The following is a 22546-nucleotide window of genomic DNA, read 5'->3' as shown; positions in this document are numbered from 1 at the left end:
CTTAAATTCTTAGATATGGTGCAATAACGAGTTTCCTGCGACAATTATAGCGAGTGCTACTTAGCAACACCTGTGAGTGGGTTAGTATAAAATATGCAGACAGTAATGCTAACATGCTTTTGTCAAAAAGGTGGCATGAACATATATTCATTCCTTGATCTTAATGAATAGTAGCCTGAACTGAATATGAAGTGCTAGTTGCAATCTAGACCTTGGCTTACATGGCCCCAATGTGGCAATATTACAGGCAAATTATGGAGACATGTAGGGAAAAACAAACATTGCTTTTTGGCTGAGCATAAATGAATGGATATGGGGGGGGGGGCTTTTCCAGTATGTGAATCAACACACAGACATACATGCATGCACGCATACACACATGCATGCAATTAGTAGGGAAAGGCAAATATGAATTGCTTGTGGGTTAAATGACCACTGGTGGTGTATATCTACAAAAAAAAAAAATTCCAAAAGCTTATTTCCCGCTGCAATTTCTTAGTGTTTTTTTCTTTCTCTCTCCCACTTTCTATGACCATTCACCTCTTTGGCTATGGCCTCCGCTAATGACACATCCTACTCAGAAAATGCAAGCACTGCCAACAGATATGCACAGGCTATGGCACGCATGGGGGGTTTAATTAATGAAGAGAATTGGCTAACAGATGTTTTACCTTCAAGTAGATTACATTAAAGTGGTACACCCTTTCAGAGCTCTGCTTTCTAGCCAATAAAATCTCTATATGCACGCAGTGTATATAAAATGAGAATAAAAGGCTGCCTTCACCTCTGTTGGCTGACGCTTGAAGCAACACCCTTAACAGCATTGTACAGTAGAAGCAGATAGTCCGCCACCTCCTTTCTCAGCGTCCGACCTGATCGGAATCAAAACACAGCTTTTATAGAAACAAACCTGTGGTTTCACAAGCAATTTTTTTAAGTGTCCACTAATGTGAACGTCAGCAAGCATAGAAACCAAAATTCACTTGTAATGCAATCATGTACCAATAAGGAATATCAATGTGCTCTAATGTAAAGAAAGTTATTTTTATCCCTGTATATTTTGACACCCCCCGTAATGCACATTAAATGCAATCATTACAAAATGGCAGACATGAACCTTCCATATCAATGCTTCAGAGTAGAGTAGTTCTACAAAGGACAGTCTCAACTTTACAAAGGCTCTCCTCAAACTGTAAGGAAAGAAAGGGCTGTGCTATTTTTTCATTATCTTTCGATATGATCCACTCAAAGAATAATGGGTGGTAGACTAAAAACAAAAACAGGCACTTTGCAACTAAAGTGAACATACTTGTGTGAAGCAACATGGCATTAGCATCTATTTCATTACTATGTTTCACTACAGTGCGTCTACTTATGCTACCTTGGCACAACATTCTGTGCCAGCTTAATAATGTGGTGAAGTTGGTTGCTTTATGGCACCAGGGCAACAGAGGTTAAAAGGCACCAACACTATGTAGTACTTTCCATACAGGAGGTGGTTCTAAAGGAGTTTGAATGTGAATGGCTGCATAGCAACGTAAAAACTTACAAAATTTTCAATATATGTTGCAGAGAAAACTTGGAATACCGAGTTCCAACTTTTTGCCTCATTTTTATTGCTTTGTTGGGTAGCAGTCAACCCAGTAATTAAGCTATGGAGCCTCAATTCCTTGAGAGCACAATGAATAATTAATTACGTTTACCTTTTAATGCAACCAGTTCAAAACACGCACCAAGCACAGCGTAGCTTCGGATGGGAAAAAGGAGACTCATCACGTCATTGAAAGCTGTGACAGTCTCGCGGTACCATGTACCCCTGAAGTGTACACACGGGACCGTAACCAGGGCGAGAGTTAGGGGGTCTGACACCCACCCCCCCAAAATTATCGCTGCTGTGATATATACGAGGTCTGTTAGAAAAGTATCCGACCTAATCACCCTCAAAGTAGTCTCTTTGGGACTCCACACACTTTTCCCAGCGATGCTGCCATTGTTGGAAGCAATCCGAGAAGGCCTCTTTCGGAATGGAGTCTAGCTCAGCTGTCGTTGCAGCCATAATGTCCTCTCTTGTCTGAAATCGCGCTCCTTTCAATGGCCTCTTGATTTTGGAAAACAGCCAGAAGTCGTAGGGGGCCATATCAGGAGAGTAAGGAGCCTGTTGAACTACAGGCGTCTGGTTTTTCACCAAAAAAGTCTGAATCAAATGTGAGGAATATGCAGGAGCATTGTCGTGATGGATAAACCAATTTCCTGTTGACCACAACTCTGGTCTCTTGCGCCGCACAGAATCACGTAGGCGACGGAGGACATCCCTGTAGTACTCTTTGGTGATTGTTTGACCCTGTGGTGTGTACTCGTGGTGAATCACACTGTGGGGGTCAAAGAAAGCAGTCAGCATCACTTTGACGCTGCTGCGCACTTGGCTCTTTGGTCTTGGTGAAGTGGAATGCTTCCACTGAGACGACTGGAACTGGGACCTGTACACCCAAGACTCGTCGCCAGTGATTCTGGTGTTTATGAGTCGGGGTCACTGTTTGTGGAATCCAGCATATCCTGTGAGACTTCAACACGAAGTTGCTTTTGCTCCACCATGAGCAGCTTCCGCACAAATGTTGCCGCAACTCTCTTCATGGCCAAATCTTCGGTCATAATGGAATGCGCAGAAAAAGTGCTGATACCCACCTCTTCCGCAATTTCTCGGATAGTTACACGACGGTCCCGCATCACCACAGCGTTCACTTTGGCAATGACCTGGTCATTTCGGCATGTTGATGGCCGAGCGGAGCGTGGCTCGCTCTCCACCGATGTGCAGCCGTCTTTAAACCGGTTGTACCACTCCTTAATCTGTGCGCTGCTCATAGCATCGTCACCGAAAGCCGTCTGAATCTTGCGGATGTTTCCACTTGGCTGTCGCCCAGTTTCTGGCAAAATTTGATGCAGTAGTGCTGCTCCAGTCGCTCTGTCATTTTCCTTGCAATAAAAAAATTAAAAAAAAAAACGAGAGCACTGCGCACTACCTCACTAAGACGCTGCGTCCCAGTGACTGGCGCTATCGGCATGCGCACGAAGGTTCAAGGTCGGCTGATGCAAGCGCTTGTTTCATATCCATTAGGTGTTTGCAAAAAAAAAAATAATAATAAGGTCGGATGCTTATCTAACAGACCTCGTAATATTTAGTACAACTTGCTTATGTCATTATATGCATATGTCAAAATATATATTACGTTTACACTATTATGTGTGAGCAATGTGCTTGATTTATACACAAAAATAATTGAATATTTCAAAATTCCACTGTACCTGCAAAACTCCTCCCGAAACTAATTCCTGGGAACGACCCTGCATACACACACACTATGACCTTGCTACTGAGAGCCGAGTTCATTCAGCACTCTACAGGACAAGAGGGGAGAGCGTGTCCTCCAGAATTTGAAACAGAAGCAAACAATTGAAAGGGCCAATTACGCAGCTTACTGCGACGCGATCGTTATATGGCCTGCAACCACTACACCAGATTGACTGGTATGCCCTTGAGTTCTTTGCTATACCATGTGACCATTACTCAAATTCCAGTGACATGATGAGTCTTCTTTTCCATGTCGGAAGCCGCGATGTGCTTGAGAGCGTCTTGAACGGGTCATATAAAAGGTGCAGTAGTTAATTACTTGCGATGCTCGAGACTAGAGGAAATGAGGTTCCGTACCATAACAGGGTTCGTACAGGTTTCCAAGGCAAAAATTCAAGGATATTCCAGGACTTTCCAGGACCTGCCACAGGTTTTTCAAGGACTCAAAGCGGCATCCAAAGTAGGATTTCTTTATTCCAACATTCCCAAAAATGACTAGTTTTATTGCACTTACAATAAATAAATGTAGTATATCACAATTGCAATAAATGTGTCCGACTTGTTAAGTTAACACAAAATGAACGCTTACAACAGCAGCTGAGATTTCTCCAGTATAGGCTGGATAAATCACCAAAAACATTCATAACATTCAGCATAGGGTTATTGCACTAAAATAAAAAGAAATAAATGCACATCCCAATGATGTTAATAATGTCTAGCCTTGATCACTTTGCAAGTTCACAACACTACCAAAAAAAAAAAAAAAAAATAGTTCGCAAAACCCAATGAATGCTTCCAACAGCTATTCTGACTTCTCCAGTATTAACTTGGAAAGTTTACCGAACATTTCCAAACCATTCGGTGTAGTCTTGCTACACATCTATTAAATTATAACAAACAGATGTATATTGCAATTTGTAAAACATGCCTTGTCTTGATCATTTCTCAAGTCCGCAATATCAAAAGTTAACACAACGAACACTCACAACAGCTGCTCAGGCTTCTGCAGTATTAGCTGGGTTGGTTCATCTATAACGTTATCACAACATTCAGCATACCGTATTTTCCGGTGTACAAGACGCATTTTTTTCTTAATTTTTCGTCGGTGCGTCTTATAGAACGGTGCGACCTATGTACATTCTTTTTTTTCAGAAAAACTGCCATCAAAATCAGATCCTATGTTATGGCCAAACGAAGTGCGCTGGTTGACTTAATTGCTACGGGTTCTGTGTGCACTACTGAGGTGCCAGGTTCTTGTGATTGAGTTCCCGAGCGCCCTGCGAGAAGGATGGAGCAGCAACGCATGCGGCGGTAGGCTGACCGGAGTCGATCGACCCCGAAGAGATCGCTGTCAAGATACGCCGCACGCCGCTGCGCAAACTACGTAGTTGCTATGAAAGTACAGGCAGCCTTCCTGCTTTTCCTCCCTTGTGTGCTATTCGGCTCACCGTCGCATGCTTTCACTTGTACATACAGCATACGGTGCGTGGGGACGATGCTATCGCCATTGGACTTTCCACGGAACCACGACGGCAGAAATGCACCTGGAGTGGAAATATATGGCACCCATGCGCTTGCGCGTGACCCACGTTCACGCTGCGAAACGGTCACTGTAACTTTTTATTGAGATAGCAATTATATGGACACTTCAACCGGATTTCTGCCGTCGCCGTCAGGTTCCGTATAGATTCCAAGGACGATAAAATCGTCGCCACGCACGCGAGCGAAAGCGCGTGGGAGATGCGCGCGCTATCACGGAGAGCGAACGTACGGCCGAAAGCAAACGCGACCATCGCGCGAAAGGCCGTGGGGGTATGGGAGGGAGGGAGGCGGGGCGACGCTGTGCTCCGGCACCAGAGGTATCTTGCAATCGGGCGTACGGGCCCCTCAATCTCCCACACAAAAGCAAGAAAGCGGGGAGGCAGGGGGGGGGGGCGCAGCTTCTACTCTGCCAACAACTCCGTTCGTACTTTGCCCGGCTGTGGCCGTCGCCCACACGGTCTCTTATCTCCACACGGCTCTGACCTTCCTTTGAAGCGATAGACCGCACGAACCCTGCCCGCTGCGGCGGCTGTGATTGCTGCCAGCGTTTTTTGACAGTCGTCTGCGGTCATTCAGTGTGATCTATTCATGTTTGCTTGTGCGCGCTGACACCACGCTTGTTAATTCAGTTAGTAAGCGGATTTGTCCAAGTTTATGCAGCCAATAAAACTACTATCACTACTCCGAATAGCTCTCTACTAATTTGCTATCGCAATTGATGCTTCGCCTTTCGGGCGAAACTGACTTTTTTAAAATCGCTTACCGAAAGAACAGGTGCGTCTTGTATACCGGTGCGACTTATATGCGTTTTTTTTTCTCCGGAAAAACTGCCGTTTTGAGGGGGGTGCGTCTTATAGAACGGAAAATACGGTAATGTTATTGCACTTATATTATCATACATAATATTATAACAAACCTCCACCCAAAGGCACTGAACATCAGTGGTAAAGTTGCTCCACTATAGCTCTCTTTAGCTTCACTAGCTTCACCTCGCGCGCAAGAATGAAAGTGGGAAAAGGCAGACCAACGGGTGAGGAAAGCAGCGTAAACACTGCCAGCCAAGGCAGCACCGAAGCGCAGCACGGGTCTCTCGCTCCGTTCGCGGTTTGACGCGGTGAAGCCTTTTATTTTCTTTCCGTGCAGTTCTGCAAAACCGAACCATGTGTACTCGCGCCGGCGTATTGTTTCGGACATGGGGAGTTTAATTGTCAGATCGACGCCGATCTACAACAGAAAGGAGGTCGCAATGTCAATATCAGAGTGCATTGCTCACGAAATTCAAGGATTTTCAAGGACGGAAAATAATTCCAGGACTTTTAAGGGCCTTAAAAACGCACTTTTCAATTTCAAGGGTTTTCAAGGATTTCAAGGACCTGTACGCACCCTGCATAAATACGGAGTCCACAGCTAACTGGGCGAAACACACACACACACACAATGGGACACAATTTTCACATCAATGCTCCTTTAACCACAAACAGATACCTACAGGCCATCATGCACACTTCACAGATAAGCACAGAGTGGCCCCAGTTTTGGCAAAAGACAGTGCCCAGCATAAATCTCAACAAATAACCAGTGTATGCAACTGAAACACATCACATGCTATGCAGAACATTTTTCATAACAATGTAGTAAATTATATATGAATGAACAAATGCATAACAGAGATCAGTAACTAATTCTGCAGCATACTTTGGCAATTAGAAAGAATGTGTAAACTCCAATACAAAATGTGCATGCATATTAAACTTGAGGTAAGTATATTGCTACAGCAAGAAATTTTATATTATCAGCATGTTTCTAAAAGCTTCAAAAATGTCTAAATACGTTTATTTTATAACATACTTCAAGGAAATAGCATCTTTTGGGCAACTGAGGCTGCAGTGTGGTGCGATGGACTCATTTTGCTCAGGTATTACATTGACTCTGCCGATTGTCAGCTTGGGCGTTTTTGTTCGGATTTCAACCAGGTCACAAGATGAATATTTGTTTATTTATTTACACAATACTGCAGGCCAGTAATTTGGCCCTAGCAGGAGGGGCTACACAGGATACATACAATGTAACGAAGATAAACAACAAAGACCGTAACAATGTTCAGCCATCGAAGCTTACATCACATCACATCACTTTATTTTTCTTAAAGAACCCTATTGAGGTGTTACATAAGGAGTGGGGTTAACAAGATGCAAGGCGTTTACAGCAGTCGAAAATGTCGATGGACAGGTTATGGCAGCGATATGGTGGGGAAGGCCGTTCCAGTCGGTTGCTATTCGTGAAAAAAAAAAAAAAAATGAGTTCATGAAGGTAGTAGTACGGGCTTGTGGACGCAAAACTTGCAGAGGGTGACCGATGCGATGGGATCTGTGTGGTGGGGGTGCGCAGATGTATGGTGCTTGTCTAAGGGGCGAATAAAAGAATTTGTGATACAAAACAAGACTGGCAATGCGACGGCGAGCAGAAAGATTACACAAACCTGATTGCGATTTGAGAGATGATATGCTAACGTCATATAAGTATGAAGAGTGAATAAATCTGGTAGCCCGGTTTCGTACCGCTTCGATGGCATTTGTTAAATATGCTTGATGAGGGTTCCAGATGGCCGATGCGTATTCCAGTTTAGTTCTGATGAGGGAGATGTATGCTTGTAGTCTGACGTGTTAAGGGGCTTCCCGCAGGTGGCGCTTTAAGAAACCTAGTGTTTTATTAGCCGATGATGTCAGGTTAGTTACGTGCAGGCGCCAAGATAAATCATCAGAAATCGTGATACCTAAGTATTTGTCAGACTGGACGAGGTCAACAGGGGAGTTAGAAACAGTATATTCGAAGACAAAAGGGTTGCGACGGCGGTGAAAAGACATCTACTTACATTTGTTCGGGTTGAGTGTCATCATCCACTGCGAACACCAGTTTACCACGTGGTTTAGGTTTGCCTGAAGGGATTCTTGGTCAGAAGGGCTAGTTACTGAACTATAAATAACGCAATCATCAGCGAACAGCGGATATGACAAGATACGCGCTGGGGTAAGTCGTAAATGTAAATGAGGAATAACAAGGGACCGAGGACAGAACCCTGCGGGGCGCCGGAGGTGACTGGGAGCAGGTTTGGTGGTTGGTTATTAATGAAAACAGACTGAGAGCGATGCCTGAGGAATTCGTTAATCCATATGATGATGTTTGGATGTAGGTTCAACTGGGAAAGTTTAAGAAGCAAGCGTTGGTGAGGTACTTTATCGAACGCCTTAGCGAAGTCTAGGAAGATAGCGTCAGTTTGTAGATTAATATCAAGGTTGGCGCGAATGTTATTAAAGAAAAATGGCTAGTTGAGTCTCGCACGAAAAACCCTTACGAAAACCATGCAGTGACGGATGGAAGAAATTATTGGAATCTAAGAATTGCATGATTTGTAAATGACATGTTCCATGATTTTGCAGAGTATACTTGTTAATGAAATGGGTCGATAATTAAGAGGTGAATCAGTATTACCTGTTTTGTGCACGGGAACAACCTTCCCCCCTTTCCTTTCCGTCACTTTCAGAGAGTGATTGTGAAAACAATAAACAGAAAATACTGGAACCAGGTTAGATTAGCATTTTTCAAAATTTTTGAATTGATGTCATCTATGCCAGCGGCAGATGAATTTTTTATTTTATCTATTATGTGCGAAATCCCATTAGTGCTGAATGTTATGGCTTGCATGGTTGTAGTAATAATAGGTGGTAATGTAAAACATGGTGCTTCAGATTCATCGGTAAAAACAGATGAAAATGCAGTGTTAAAGGTGTCTGCACAGTCAGTATCAGTCATGATTTCACCAGCATCGTTGGTAAGGGTGACAGCGCGCACTTCCTTCGGGTTTATCACCTTCCAGAATTTCTTAGGGTTATCGACTATCATTTTTTGTAGCTCTACTTCGTAAAATGAGCGCTTAGCACTTCCGATCGCGGCCAAGTATGCATGCTCAGCTTCATAATACTTTTCCCACGTGTGTAGGCGTGCGTGGCGCTTAGCTGTGCGAAATGTGAGTTTTTTCTTGTTTTCGAGCCTTTTTAGTGTCTTTGTGAACCAGGGTTTCTGATTACTCTTTCGAAAACTGCATGACGGGATGTATTTATTCGTTAGTTCGATAATTTTATGTTTGATAAGAGTCCAGTTCTTATTTACACTTCTGGAAAGATAGGTTGTTTCAAAGACCGGCAGAAAGTTTGTTAGTTCGGAGTTGATTGCTTCGTAGTTTCCCTTATCGTAGAGCCTAATAGATTTCTGGGAAGTTTGTTTTAATTCAGGTGAGAAGTTAAAATTGGCATGAATTACTTTATGGTCGCTGATTTCTCGGAGACATGTAATGAAATTAACGCTGTCTGGATGAGTGGTCAGTATGAGGTCCAGAGTGTTAGCTGCTTCCCCTGCGACGCGTGTCGGTTCGGATACAACTTGGATCAAGTTAAAATTAAGACAAACGTCAATGAAGTCATTCGGCTCTTCTTGACTAACTATGGGCTGAGGTTGATTACTCCAGTCGATATTGGGGTATTACAATGTGAGACTCGAGCTCATTCATAAAATCGGCGGATTTAAAAACCTTTCGGGGCGAAGAATTCTATTCAGAGACCGTTTGTGGGAAAAAAGAGTACTTGTGTGCATCGGTTCTAGCGAAAATTGGCGATAAAGAGTATTCATGGCTATGTCTAGTTGTCCTTGTAGTTAAAGTTTTTATACAATTGGGAAGTATTAATTTAGTTTTCCCTGCAAGACAATTTTGAAGAAAACCAAGACAACTAATTTTCCGGCGAGCCTCGGGAGTCGGCACATGGTACTTCTGCATCAATAAGGATGGCGAATCGTCCCTTCTATATCTCCCAAAAATAAATCTTATTGCCTTTTTTTGGACTCTTTCGAGTTGCATAACATCTTTCTTATAATGAGGATCCCAAACTTCGGCAGCATACTCTAGTTTTGACCGAATACATGTATTGTAAGCTAACATTTTGGTAAAAACTGGAGCATGTTTAAGTTTTCTTTTAAGGAACCATAGCTTCCGTAGGGCTGATGAAGCAATGTCCAATATATGCTCTGACCAAGCAAGCTTATTAGTTAGAGTCACGCCTAAGTACTTATAATGGGAAACTTCTAATACAGGCTGGTTATGGAGTTGATAAGAAAAAGAACTAGGACATTTTTTCTTTGTGACACCTAAAAGTAGTACAGTTTTCTCCGAATTCAATGCCATACCCCAACGCATAAACCAATCATCGATTGCCAAAAGAGTTTTTTGCAACAAGGAATGATCACTTGTGGATATTTTCTTAAAAACAGCACAATCATCAGCAAACATCTTGAAACTGCAGCGCGCACACAAGAAACGAGGACAATAAGGCGAAGGTGACAGACAGGCGCTGTCTGTCACCTTCGCCTTATTGTCCTCGTTTCTTGTGTGCGCGCTGCAGTTTCAAGATGAATAGTTACCAACTCGCCCAACTTTCAGTACTTTTACAAATCAGCAAACATTCTCATGGTTACATCATGAGGCACTACGCCCACCAAATCATTAACATAAAGGAGAAACAATAGCGGACCTAAAACACTCCCCTGTGGAATGCCCGAGGTAACAGACAGCGCTCTAGACGGACAATGATCAATTTCCACAAACTGCTTTCTATCGGCTAGGTACAAGGCAATCCACTGAATAATGTACAAAGGTAACCCTATACACTCTAATTTATACAATAATTTTCCAAAATTCAAAATGAGGCACTCTATCGAAGGCTTTCGATAAGTCTAAAAACAGAATGTCAATTTGACCGGACTGGTCAAGTACACTCAATATCTCGTGTACTGTCGAAATAAGCTGTGTGGTTGTAGATAGACCCTTTTGAAAGCCGTGCTGATGAGGAGACAAAATGGCCTTGTAGTATGGACCAACTGCACTTTCAGTTGACTTGGCTGTTGGCTAGTGATGGCTATAAACCCAGAAAAATACTCTGGAGGGTTTTTGTTTCTCTCCTCCCCCCCCCCCCCCCTTCTTGTGACCGTTGTATTGTGGCTGCTAGATTTTTTTTTTTTTTGAAGGGGGGGGGGGGGGGGGGGGAATTACATAACGCGTATGGGATGAGGTTCGTTTTCTTAGTCTTACCAAGGTCACAAGAGCCTCCAGCCTGTTATACAGGCGAGAGTTTATTGACTGCAGCCAGACAAAAAAACCCAACTGCCTCTATTAGTGTTTTCTATAGCTTCACTTTTCAGTCTTTCACCAATGTTAGCTACAGCTATGATGCGAAGGCTTGGGGTCCACTGTTGTACCACACACATACAACTCAATTATTCAAGATGGTTTGTGCGGAGATTTAAAAATATAATTTACGCTTTAGCCCTTTTACGGGTAGTGGGAAGTATACTTCCCACCTGCTATGTGTGTGTAACAAGGCTGTTGGAAGCTTTAATCCCACCACAGGAATGTGTCACCATCTTACAGAATTTTGTAGAACAAAAAGCAGTGGTGCCCTCTGTTGCTGTATGAATAAAGCTAGTGTTTCCCCACTTTGAGCCTATCTCAGCGGCGCTGTCTGCTTGGATCATTTTGTGCGATTTGCTGCTTCAGAACATGCGTAAAAGCTTTGAAAAAATTTTCTTAGCGACAAAAATGTCATTAATTAAGAATTTGCTGTGATACCGTTTTGTTGCAAATATGTGCCAGCACTGCAGCATGAAGGCAGTAGAGAAGTTAATATACTGCATTTGCCAGACCTGCGCGGTGCCACTTGTTGCAGACACCTGCTTCAGGCAGTATCAGAGAAAGTAACCTGCTTAAGAGTTTTGTTCTTGCTTTCTGAGCCACAGGAAGGGATCCCAAGTGTTCTGTACTCTATAGAATATGAAAACAAATCTGTTGTTGTCAGTGCAGCTATTCGGCAGTGGGAGAAATACTTCCCACCAGAGTACTTCTGAAAGTTTCACTTGAAAACACCTCACATTTTTACCAAGAACATTTGCGACCATGTCTTCTGAAAGAAAAAAAAAAAAAAGTAAGTAGTCCCTTGTGCCTTTTGTGCAGGGGTTGAGGTATAAAACCATTTTAATAATTCCGAGAGCAATCTTTCTGTCGCCACCATCATCACTGGAAATATTCGAGACAGCAATCTGCTTAACAAAGGTACATTTGGCTAGAAACAGAAAAGCCTAGTAGTTTCCTACATATGTGGATAGCTATTAAGTGATGGAAGATGCGATGTGATCCAGAACAAACCAAAATAATTACCTTTGCATCGTGGCAGCTTGGCAAAAACTACCAGAACTTTCACGCAGGCATCCTTCATACAGGTCATCAGGTAAAATACTGATGAAGGGCTTGGGAATGGTAGCTCCGCAAAAGCAAGGCCGATTTTCCTGCTATTGATGTCAACTTTCTTAACTGCAGACACTGCACAGAAGAGAGAAGTAATCACTATTTTGCTGAAGCTCAGCAGTAGGTGAGGCAGTGAAACAAGGGCAATTTATGCAGCCACCCCACTTCCAAAATATAGAGTATAGGACACAAGGCATGCAAATTTTCATAAGTGAATGTTTCTCTTTCATGCTTTGCTTGTTAGCCTAACATTGTGTAAATTGAGTGTTGCACAGTTATGATTTTTACAAGAACAAGAAAGAACTTAATTGCACTAAATGTAAGCTCAAGGAAGGAAACTCGTGGAGGCAGGAGTCTTACAGCTTTGCTCCTTCCTACAAATGCCTGTAGTGGAGTAAGCAATAAACTAAAATTTTAAGTGCCATTTAGCACCAAAAACAAGTATTGTGCACCTTGCCACTCTATTGGAAAACAAACCTAGCTGGCCGTGCCCAGACAGCTACTCATGTTACTTGGGATGTTTGTTTATGCATTTCATGGCTTCACCGTGGCAACTCCAGTGGTAAATGACTGAAGAATAATAATATTATTGGTAGTGCTTAATGGCACAAAGATTGCAGTAGTTATAGAATGCCAGGTCTATGTTATTTGGTGTATGAAGCGCATAAAAAGTTCAAGAATGCTGGTATAATTTTTATATGTCCCAAGCATTGGCCACAGTATTAAAAAAAAAAAAAAAAATTCTAGATAACCAAAACTGTGGCATATGGGATAATACCATATGCCACAGTTTTGGTTATCTTGGTGATGACAACTAATATGACATGTGAAAAGCTAAAACATTACAAAAAGTGGGTATAAATGGCTGTGATAAAAATGTTTATATACACTAAGGTAAACATTGTGTACCTTCATAAACAGTGGATCTGCCATGACAGGGACACTGAAATTGCCATTGCATTAGAAGTGCAAGCTAGCCTTGTGGAAGGCTGGAAATGGGAAGTCATCTATATGGGCCGGCTGTAACCTATGATGTTAAAACAAATCGCTTAAAAAGAATACAAGTTTGTTAAATAAGAACACTGATGGGTGAAGTGGGATACATCTTCTAAAGACATTAGGAAAGTGTCATTATCATTCCATTTCTACCGGGTGCCCTTTTTTTTAACTACACTAAATTTTAAAAATTTTAGCAATATAAATCGTTATCTCCTTAACTTTGGCAACAGCACGATGTCCCTATGATGGTGGCATGCTAAATCTGCACTATCATTCCGTTGTTCTGCAGTGCAGCAAGATTTTGGCAGCAGCGGTTTACTGCTATATTGTCATCAGATTGGCCGCCTCTAGATGAGCAGTAAATTACAGTTATGTGCTAAATAAACTAAGTTATATTAACTTTTTCACTATATTATTAGACCTTAAGGGGAGACCTAGTTTTCGCATCGCGAAAAATGGCCAAAAATTGATTTTTTGAAAATCACAGTTTCAGTGTCTACATATAACTCTTTATTCTATCTCATTCCGAAATATCATCACTGAAAACCACGTAGAAGTGGTCTAAAAAATTGTTGTTTCAGCCCAGGTGGCGAAAAATTTCGCGGAAATCGCGAATGAACAGCGTTTTTAAAGCCACAATATATCGGATAGAAACGGCGCAACTGAGCACCGCCATCTTGGTCTCTTGGTAAAGGGCATTTCTCCGTCTTCAAACCTGCCGTTTCAGCTTGCTCCTCTCGGTGCTCCTGACAAGGAGGCCACGACCTCTACCAACCACCCTCAACCCCGCTTGCAGCAGCATGTACAACAGGCAGGCACAAAGAAGCGGGGCAGCATCAAGCTAGGGCCGTCCCCGAAGGAGGCTCCTCAGTCAACCAGCGATGAGGAAAACAAGAACCTGCAACTCCTCCTCAGGGCGATCGCCGACCTGCTGCCTCCAGACAACCAACCGCTGCGTTCTATCTGCCTCAAGGCAGGTGGCGTGCCCCCACCCAGTAGTCAACATGGCTAGTCCCCTCCCGCCTGCATCAGGAGCCCGAGTGTGCTCCAGTGGAACGCAAACTGGTTGCGGCGGCGGCAAGCAGACCTCTCCATGCACCTATCGCGGAGCGAGTACGATGTGCTTGCTCTGCAGGAGGTCTACGCTGCTGCAGCCAACCTGCGCCTTCCTGGATACGTGGGTTACAACAGCCTGACTTCTTGCAATCGGGAGTCCTGCCAGTCTGCCCCTTGCCTTGATGAGGGCCACCAGCAGGGATCACCACGCTGTGCGATTTACGTGCGGCAAGAATTGTCACTGGCGGAAGTCCACGTGGCAGACATGCTGAGCGGTGCTATTGAATGCTGTGCTGTTCGGGTACGACTGGGTGACTCTGACACTACTGTGGCCAGAATCTATGTCCGGCCAAGCCGGCCATGGAACCCAGCCAGCCTCCTGCCATTGGCCCAACGCCTCGGGAAAGACTTCCTCCTCTGCGGGGATGTCAATGCCCACCACACCGCCTGGGGAAGCCGCCGTTGCTGCCCACGTGGCCAAGGACTGTGGCACGTCGTGAACCAACTAGGCCTGTCAATTCTCAACACCGGAGCACCCACATTCATTCGTCGCACGGCGCAGGTGGTCCTAATCGCCATCGATGTCAGCCTGGCAACGGAGGGCTGTAACTACACGTGGGCACCGCTTCCGGACAGCTGGGGGTCGGACCATTTTCCCCTCCTGCTCAACCCGTTCAGAGGCAAGACCGCTAGGAGTAGGAAGTGCCTCACTGTCGACTGGAGGGCGTTTCGCAAGCACTGCCAGAAAGATGCTGACTCCGGGACCTTTCTCCAGCTGGTAGCAGACAGTGCAAAAGCGGCCACCATCCGTTTCACGGCTCAGGTGGGCCAGCCAGTCCCGGACATCCAGCACCTAAAACTGTGAGCCGCAAGGCGCCGCGCAGAGCGCATAGCACTGCGCACCTCTCGACCGGAACACTGGACAGCGTTCCGCCGTATAGACGCCGTCTGCAGGCGCCTGGCGCCTTCTGACGTCACTCCTGTTGGCGCCCTGTGCAAATCGCCAGGTACTGTCCGTGGCGGTCCCCATGGGCATCAGCACGGGTAACCTGGCCGAGCTTCTCGCGGACCAGTTCGCGGCCAGACCCCCAGCCCTGCAGGCACCACCTCCAGAGGCAGCCGCCCTATCAATCCCATCCTCCTGCCATCATGCGGACTGGTGGCTGCACAAATAGAGGCACTGTGCAGCGAACCAATCCGCGTGTACGAGTTGAAGGCGGCACTCGATCAGACCAGGCGACGCAGTGCTCCGGGGAGCTGACAGAATCACATTCCAAATGCTGCACAACTTGGCTGATGCCGAGAAGGAGCGGCTCCTCGAGTGTTTCAACACCATCTGGGACACTGGTGTCCTCCCGGAGAGCTGGCTGGTTGCAGTGGTGACACCAATCTTGAAATCCTGGAAGCCTGCCATAGCCCTATCCTCATATAGGCCGGTGTCCCTCACTTCCGCCGCCTGCAAGGCGATGGAAAGGGTGGCACTGGCACGCCTAGAGTGGATTGCGGCCCAACTCCAGTACTTCCCGGAGCAGCAGACAGGCTTCAGGCGCCAACGCTGCACGGCAGACTATTTCCGATGTGGTGGCCACCCTGGAGGATGCCAAAGCCACGGGGGACGTGGCAATGTTGGTGCTTCTGGACGTCAAGAGTGCCTTTGACGGACTTCCACACGCGGTCATCGAGGCCTGCCTAGACCGCCTCGGCCTGAGCGGCTGCCTCAGAAGCTTCATTTCTGCATTCCTGACTGGCAGAACCTTCCGGGTGCGCGTTGGACAGGAACTCAGCAATCCCAGGGATATCACGACTGGCGTCCCACAGGGATCGGTGCTCAGCCCTTTCCTGTTCAACATGGCTCTCGCGGGCCTACCCGCATCTCTCCCGGCGGACCCACGGTTCCCTGTTCGCTGCTCCATTTATGCCGACGACGTGGCACTGTGGACCCGGGGGCCGAGGAAGTCCATGCCATTCATTTGGTGCTCGCTACAACGGGCACTAGATGCGGTGACCGCATTCCTTGGTAGCATAGGCCTCACCGTCTCCACAGCCAAGACCGATGCCATGCTGATTCATCCACTGGCCTCAGCTCGACGCTACACCAAGCAGCTGAAGATTACTGGCCGTGCCCTACCTTGGCAGCAAATGGTCACTTACCTGGGGCTCGCCATTGACCACCGGCTCACGTGGATTCCTGCAGCCAAAGCCGCCACTACCAAGGTGCGCCGCGTGCAGGGAGCTGTCAGCAAGCTACAACAACATGGCCGTGGCTGCAACACGAAGTGGGCACTGCGGCTGAACCAGGCTGCAGCAACGTCCGTGCTCTTGTATGCGCTTCCATTGGTCAACCTCACACCGGCCAGGAGAGAGCAGCTGGAGGGTCTGCACAGAGGTGCTGTTAGGAGCATCCTGGGGCTCCCAAAGTATTCATTGGTCGCTGCAACGCTGGCAGAGGCTGGCGAATGGCCACTCTCGCTGAGGATGCTTGAATGTGCCCTGGGGCACAATGACTGCCTTCATCGTGCTCCGGATGCCGGAGACCTGCTGGCTAGACTCCGCAGCCAGCCGTCCTCACGAATGGGAGGTCTGTGCCTGCTGTACGAGCAGGTGATTACGGACCCCCCTGTGACAATTGCGCTGCCTCCACCACACCATCGACCAGCGGACGTCCACATCTCGCTCAATGGAGCGCACAAACGACAGACACCAGCTGCAGCACTGCAACAGGCTGCAGCCTGCAAACTCCACGAGGATCTGGAAGGAAGTCTGCTGGTCTACCCAGATGGATCAGTCCTGGCGAACGAATCGGCCGCTGCAGCCTGCACCATCCCGGCTAGGGCGGTCAACAGACAATGTCGGATCCCCTTCGCCGCGAACTCCACCGCGGCAGAACTAGCGGGGCTCCATCTAGCCGCCGATGTCCTTGCTGAGGACCCTCCTGGGCAACCGGTGGCAGTGCTCTGCGACTCAAAGTCAGCGCTCCAGAGCCTACTCAACCACCGCCGATCAGGGCTGACGGGGACCCTGCTCCGCTCGAAGTTCTCAGCATTGGCTGCTGCGGGGGTCACCATCTCATTTCATTGGCTGCCTTCTCATGTGGGAATAGCTGGTAATGAGGCAGCGGATACCCTCACCAAAACCGCCCACCATCTTGAAGTGCCGCTCACACAAGCAGTTGCTTCCTCAGATTTTTCAAGGCAGTGCCTGAAAAAACTGCTCACAACTGTCCACCCGGATGCCAGAGTGGCAAACGGCAACGGTCCCAGGCCACTTCCAGAGTGTGGCCTTACCAGAAGGGAAGGCGCAACGTTGCTTCGACTGCGCACGGGCTGTGTCTGGACGGCGGCGCAGCTGCACGCCAAGGGACGCTCCACCTCACCGGCCTGCGAATGTTGCGGCAACCCCGAGACCCTCGAGCACCTTCTCTGTGCTTGCCCAGGGCTGGCACAGGACCGCTCAAGGGTCATCACTGCCTACAGACAACAGGGTCTACCTTCTGCGACAACCAGCTACCTCCTGCTCCCGTCGCCTCCCAACCTCCGAGCTCTCCATAGCCTTTTGGAGTTTGTGGAACTGAACGGAATCACCGCCCATCGCTAAGCGCTCGCCCCCAGCAGGCCACCGCCTCCATCACCAGCCTCCTTCATGATCGGATGAGACTCTTGCTGCTTCTCCTTCTCTTCCCTTCCTTTCAACATCTTTACCTCCTTTTTCCCCTTCCCCTGACTCTGCGCCGTGTTCCATATTGGGCAGCCGAAATAAGCGTAATTTTCTTCTTCAATAAAATCACTACTATTACTACTCCTCTATACAGAACAAGCGCACAAAAAGCAAATGATTGAAGGTCGTTCCAGTGTCTCCGATTGGCCGCGCCCGCCAAGTGACTCCATCGCGGTTCGCATGGGTCTGGTGCTCGCTCCGTGGTGGTGTCGTCTGCTCGGCTCTTTGTGGTCTTTGCACCTTGCGATCTTTTGACACTCTCCGTAAGCTCGATGAGTGTCAAAACGGGCGCTACACGGACATCGCAGTAGCGTGGCCGATGCTTCCGTTTGTGGACATCCCAGACCCGCGACCAAGCATTCCGAGCATCGGAGACGCGGACTTCGCACACGGAATCCTCAGACATGCAGCTAAACCTTTCAGCACTCGGTGTTTCGGAATTCGCGTCCAAGCAAATTGCGTACGCAATCCTCGGACCCACGGCTAAGCATTTCGTGCATCGGCGCCTCCAAGTGCGCAACCAAGCACATCGTGCGTAGACTCCTTTGTACCCGCGGCTAGGCATTTCGTGCATAGGCACCTTGCGCGCCGACTCTATCATACTGTCACGATATGTCGTAGCAATATCTATCATACCAACCCTTCAGAAATAGAACCACATCATGAGCTCTGTTCAATAGGCCCCTTGGCCTGGCATAGGCACCTGGCTGCAGAAGTGAGGCTTATGTTGTTCAAAAGTACAAGCTGCAAAGCACCTAGCAGCAGCGTTGCTGCCTATCTATCAGTGACTCTCTGATCCTAAGCTCCACAGCCATTGTCAATGGAAGATGACTTGGAAGACTGCTGAGAGCCTTGATTCAATAACATGGACGATTATACCAAAAGAAAACAATGCCTCACTGATTGCACTGGAGACTGATATCAATGAGGCAGTCTGCAGGCACAACATTGGAACTATATTCATGCCCACACACAGCTCTGCATCTAACTTGGTTTGAAACCGAGACACCATTCTCTTTGTAGAGCAGCAGTAAAGAATGCTAAAAAAAAATGGGGTGGGGGGAACCAAGGCACACCAGACCAGAGGCCACATGGCCAAGAAGCTTCAAACTACAAAACACACCAAAGCTTACAAATTTGGAGCCTTCTAAAGAACTGAAGGTTTTTTTGAAAACTTTTTTTTTGCCTTTCTGCTCAGTTTCTGGAGCTGATTTCTTGGTTACCGTTTAGCCTGTAATTACTTCTTTTTTCCACATTCCTTAAGCTACAGTGCAGGTCGTGACAGTCTCACTTTTTTATCTTGACTTTTTATAAAATTGTGACGTGGCTATTCGTTTTTCTCAAAAGTGTGCTTGATGCGAAGGTAACATAAAAAATGCCACTCCAAAAAAATTGTGTAGCGAAAAAAAAAAAAAAAAAAAGCAAGACTGTCACTACCTTCAGCACGCATTTATCTAGGCAGTCAATATTTAAACGAGCCTTCCATCGTGTTTTTACAGCGCAAGCTGTTATGGGCTCATTCCAATAGCCGTTTCGGTTCGCCATAGCGTAAGCGCTATCGCTGGAAATGCGAAAAAGGTACCCGGTTCCCGCCGGGATCGAACCCGCGCTTGCTGCGTGGGAGCCAGATACTCTACCGCTGAGCCACGAAAGCGCTTTCTATTGGGAACCGGAAAAATGCCCTTTAAAGCAGGCGCAGACGATCCGAGCCTCTGCCAGTACGGTGGCACCATCTAGTTAAGGCTCCTGCAAACGCAGCGTACGCAGGCGACCAGATGCCATTCAGACGAGGTGCACAATTACAAAAAAAAAAAAAAAAAAAAAAACGCGATCCCCAGCCTGGATGGATGAGGTTGAGCCCTTCAAATCGGGCGGTGACATACGCCACCTAGCCGTGACTATTAACATGTTTTGTACTTTGCCTTGATTTTAGCCACCAATCAGATAGCCCCCGTTTGGTTATTTCTACCCGCTTAAAGTCTATTTTGCCTCCACTTTCCCTAAACCCTGTAGTGCTTTGAAAAAATCCGCCCCGTTGCTTTGCACTATAAGGTTAAGCCCTTAACAGAAAAGTATGAGGTGTTCAGCCATTTCCTCTTCCTCTCCATACACACTGCACAACGTGTCTATACCTTGGTACTTGACTCGGGACATCTTAGTCCGCAATACTCCCGTCCTGGCTTCAAACAACAAAGAGCTTCCCCTAAGCCTCCGCCAGTATGGTGGCGCCATCTAGTTAAGGTGCCTGCAAATGCAGCGTGCGGAGGCGCAGACCACGAGATGCGATTCAGACGAGGCGCGCAATCAACGTGGTTCCGATGTGAGATGTGCGCCACGTATTCTGGATACCTCTTCGGTACACGTTATGGCATCTCCTCGCAAGGCACGAACCGCCGCTGAAGAAGCAAATCGCAGAGCTACGTGCGCGGCTACAACCACGCATCATCGGGCTCAGCAGACTGCTGTGCAGAGAGCATTACAAGCTGCAGCCCGCCGTCGACGCCGGGCGGACAGTTCAGATCGTTCTCGTCAAAACGAGGCGAAGAGACTTCGTCTCGAAGACCCTGGTGTGTGTGGTGCCGAAATTGGAGCTACTCTTGAGTCGCTCCACCAGCTTACGCTGTGACTGTGCTGCGTGTGCCGCGCAGGCCAGTGACTTTTTTTTTTGTTTTAAAGCTCCCCAGGCCCTATAAAAAGTTGCAGAATATTCAAAGGAGAAAAATGCTTCCCAATAAAATTTTTCAAGGTATCACTCTGAAACTTTTCTGGAAGCATCAGGGAGGCATTCTAAACATTTGTCCCAATTTTAATCAACATCCATGAAAAAATAAGGAAGTTGATTTTCAAAGCCACGTCCCCCCTTAAGCCCAAACCGCATGAGAGCGATTTTGTAGTTCAAAACCTTTAGAAATATTTATGCTGCTAGAGTAAAACACATCAACTTAAATTAATAAAGCGAAGCTGCCCTCATCGGGGAGACGTCGCTTAAAGTTTCAGACGCTGTATTTGCTGCCATGGCAATCATCACACGGGCGTTTCGGCAACCACACCGGGAACTGCTACAGACGTCGCTTAAAGTCGTCGCTGATGGCGCTGCGAACATGGTACAGTGTGCTCGTACTCGTGTAGGAACCAAAATGACTATATATGAGTGATTCAATAAAGCGAACGCGACAACAGCGACGTGCTTGTGTTCATCTCCATTGCGTCGCTTGTCATATCGCTGTCGGCAGGACTTTTGGTGACATGAAAACTCCGCAGCGCCACACAATTTTGCGAGAAACGCCTAGAACCACTCAACGGCATCTGCCGTGTAGACACTCCTTTGAGTTACCCATGGAAGGCCTTCCATATGCCCGTGTGACACAGGTATTACACGCTCAGTACGACCAGTTGGTTCGCTACCGCATCTAACACATAGTGGCCCGGATTACGGCGCGGTTCTCGCAAAAAGCAAAATGGACGCTCCGATGCCACGCCGTTCCCGCGCTTTCTGTTGTACAACGCATCTGAGCTCATACAACGGGATCTTTACAAAACTGTTTCGACGTAATTCAATGCAAATGAATGCGGAAAGAACACTAGCGACGCAAGAGGCATCCTACAGGTAGTGATCTGTCATTCAATGCAATGCAGTGGTTAAAAAAAAAAAAAAAAAAAAAAAAAAAAAAAAAAAAACACGAACAAAAAATCTGCGCCTAAGATGCAAGTAGATTTTGACACTACGAAATTCAAAAGATGTCGGCACAGGTTTTCAATTATTCGCAACACATAAACTACGATATATAAATGATTAAGAGCTCTCTTAACAACGATGAAACAACATACGCTGTACTGAAGCACCACACGTACCAAAGTCGCGCAGGAACGCTTCCAGGATGAAGTCTTCAGTAACTTCGTGCGGCACCAAATCCTCTGTTATATGTTTGTTGAAGAACAAGAAAATCAGATTTACATGTATTCGAACTTAAACGGAAATTCAAAGAAAACTACAGTGGACGCTAGCATCATGCAATAAACAGCGTTCAACAATCAAGCGCAATATTGCCGATGCTCGTCACATACCAACCTTGCAATTGGTAACACATTTCTTGCAAAGTGTCCTTAAGGTCCTTAGCCGGGTCTTCTTGAGCCATAATTGGGAGAAAGTACCAAACACGAGTGCAGGCGATGTTCAACTGACTTGACTCAACCGCCTCGGCCGCCACTACTGAACAAGACATAGTAGACATGTCTAATTTTCAGTGCATGACCCGCGAATCACCAATATGACATCACCAATATGCGTTGTAGTGCCATCTTTCGGTAAAGTTCCTTATCTAACTTAAAACATTCTAGTGCATTATTTTGTTTGAATTGTTTAGTTTATCTCTTAATAGATGGCAGGCTATGCGTCATATGGAGCGCATTTTCGCGTGCTGAATGGCGACTGTATGCCTTCTGCGTTTATCTCATTAGAACAGAAGTAGCACACTTGATTAAGACAAGAAAAAGAGACTGCTTTAATCTTCTATCGTCACTAAGTACACCAAACACAGTTCAGC

The 22546-nt window shown here is 46.5% G+C and overlaps 1 protein-coding gene across 1 annotated transcript; it reads right to left on the bottom strand.

The window, feature by feature from the left end:
* Positions 1-518: 518 nt before the first annotated feature.
* On the bottom strand, positions 519-22201 carry LOC119435997 (uncharacterized). The gene is made up of 4 exons (XM_037702715.2): positions 22072-22201; positions 21855-21917; positions 12147-12308; positions 519-872 (listed from the first exon to the last, which is right to left on the bottom strand). The coding sequence occupies exons 1-4, from the start codon at positions 22136-22138 to the stop codon at positions 781-783; spliced, it is 384 nt and encodes a 127-aa protein (XP_037558643.1). The 5' UTR covers positions 22139-22201; the 3' UTR covers positions 519-780.
* Between the last annotated feature and the right edge of the window lie 345 nt (positions 22202-22546).

Source organism: Dermacentor silvarum, chromosome 1, assembly GCF_013339745.2.
Source record: "Dermacentor silvarum isolate Dsil-2018 chromosome 1, BIME_Dsil_1.4, whole genome shotgun sequence".
Classification (NCBI taxonomy): domain Eukaryota; kingdom Metazoa; phylum Arthropoda; class Arachnida; order Ixodida; family Ixodidae; genus Dermacentor; species Dermacentor silvarum.
The sequence above is the reverse complement of the archived record's forward strand: the minus strand, read 5'-3'. Positions and strand labels throughout refer to the sequence as shown.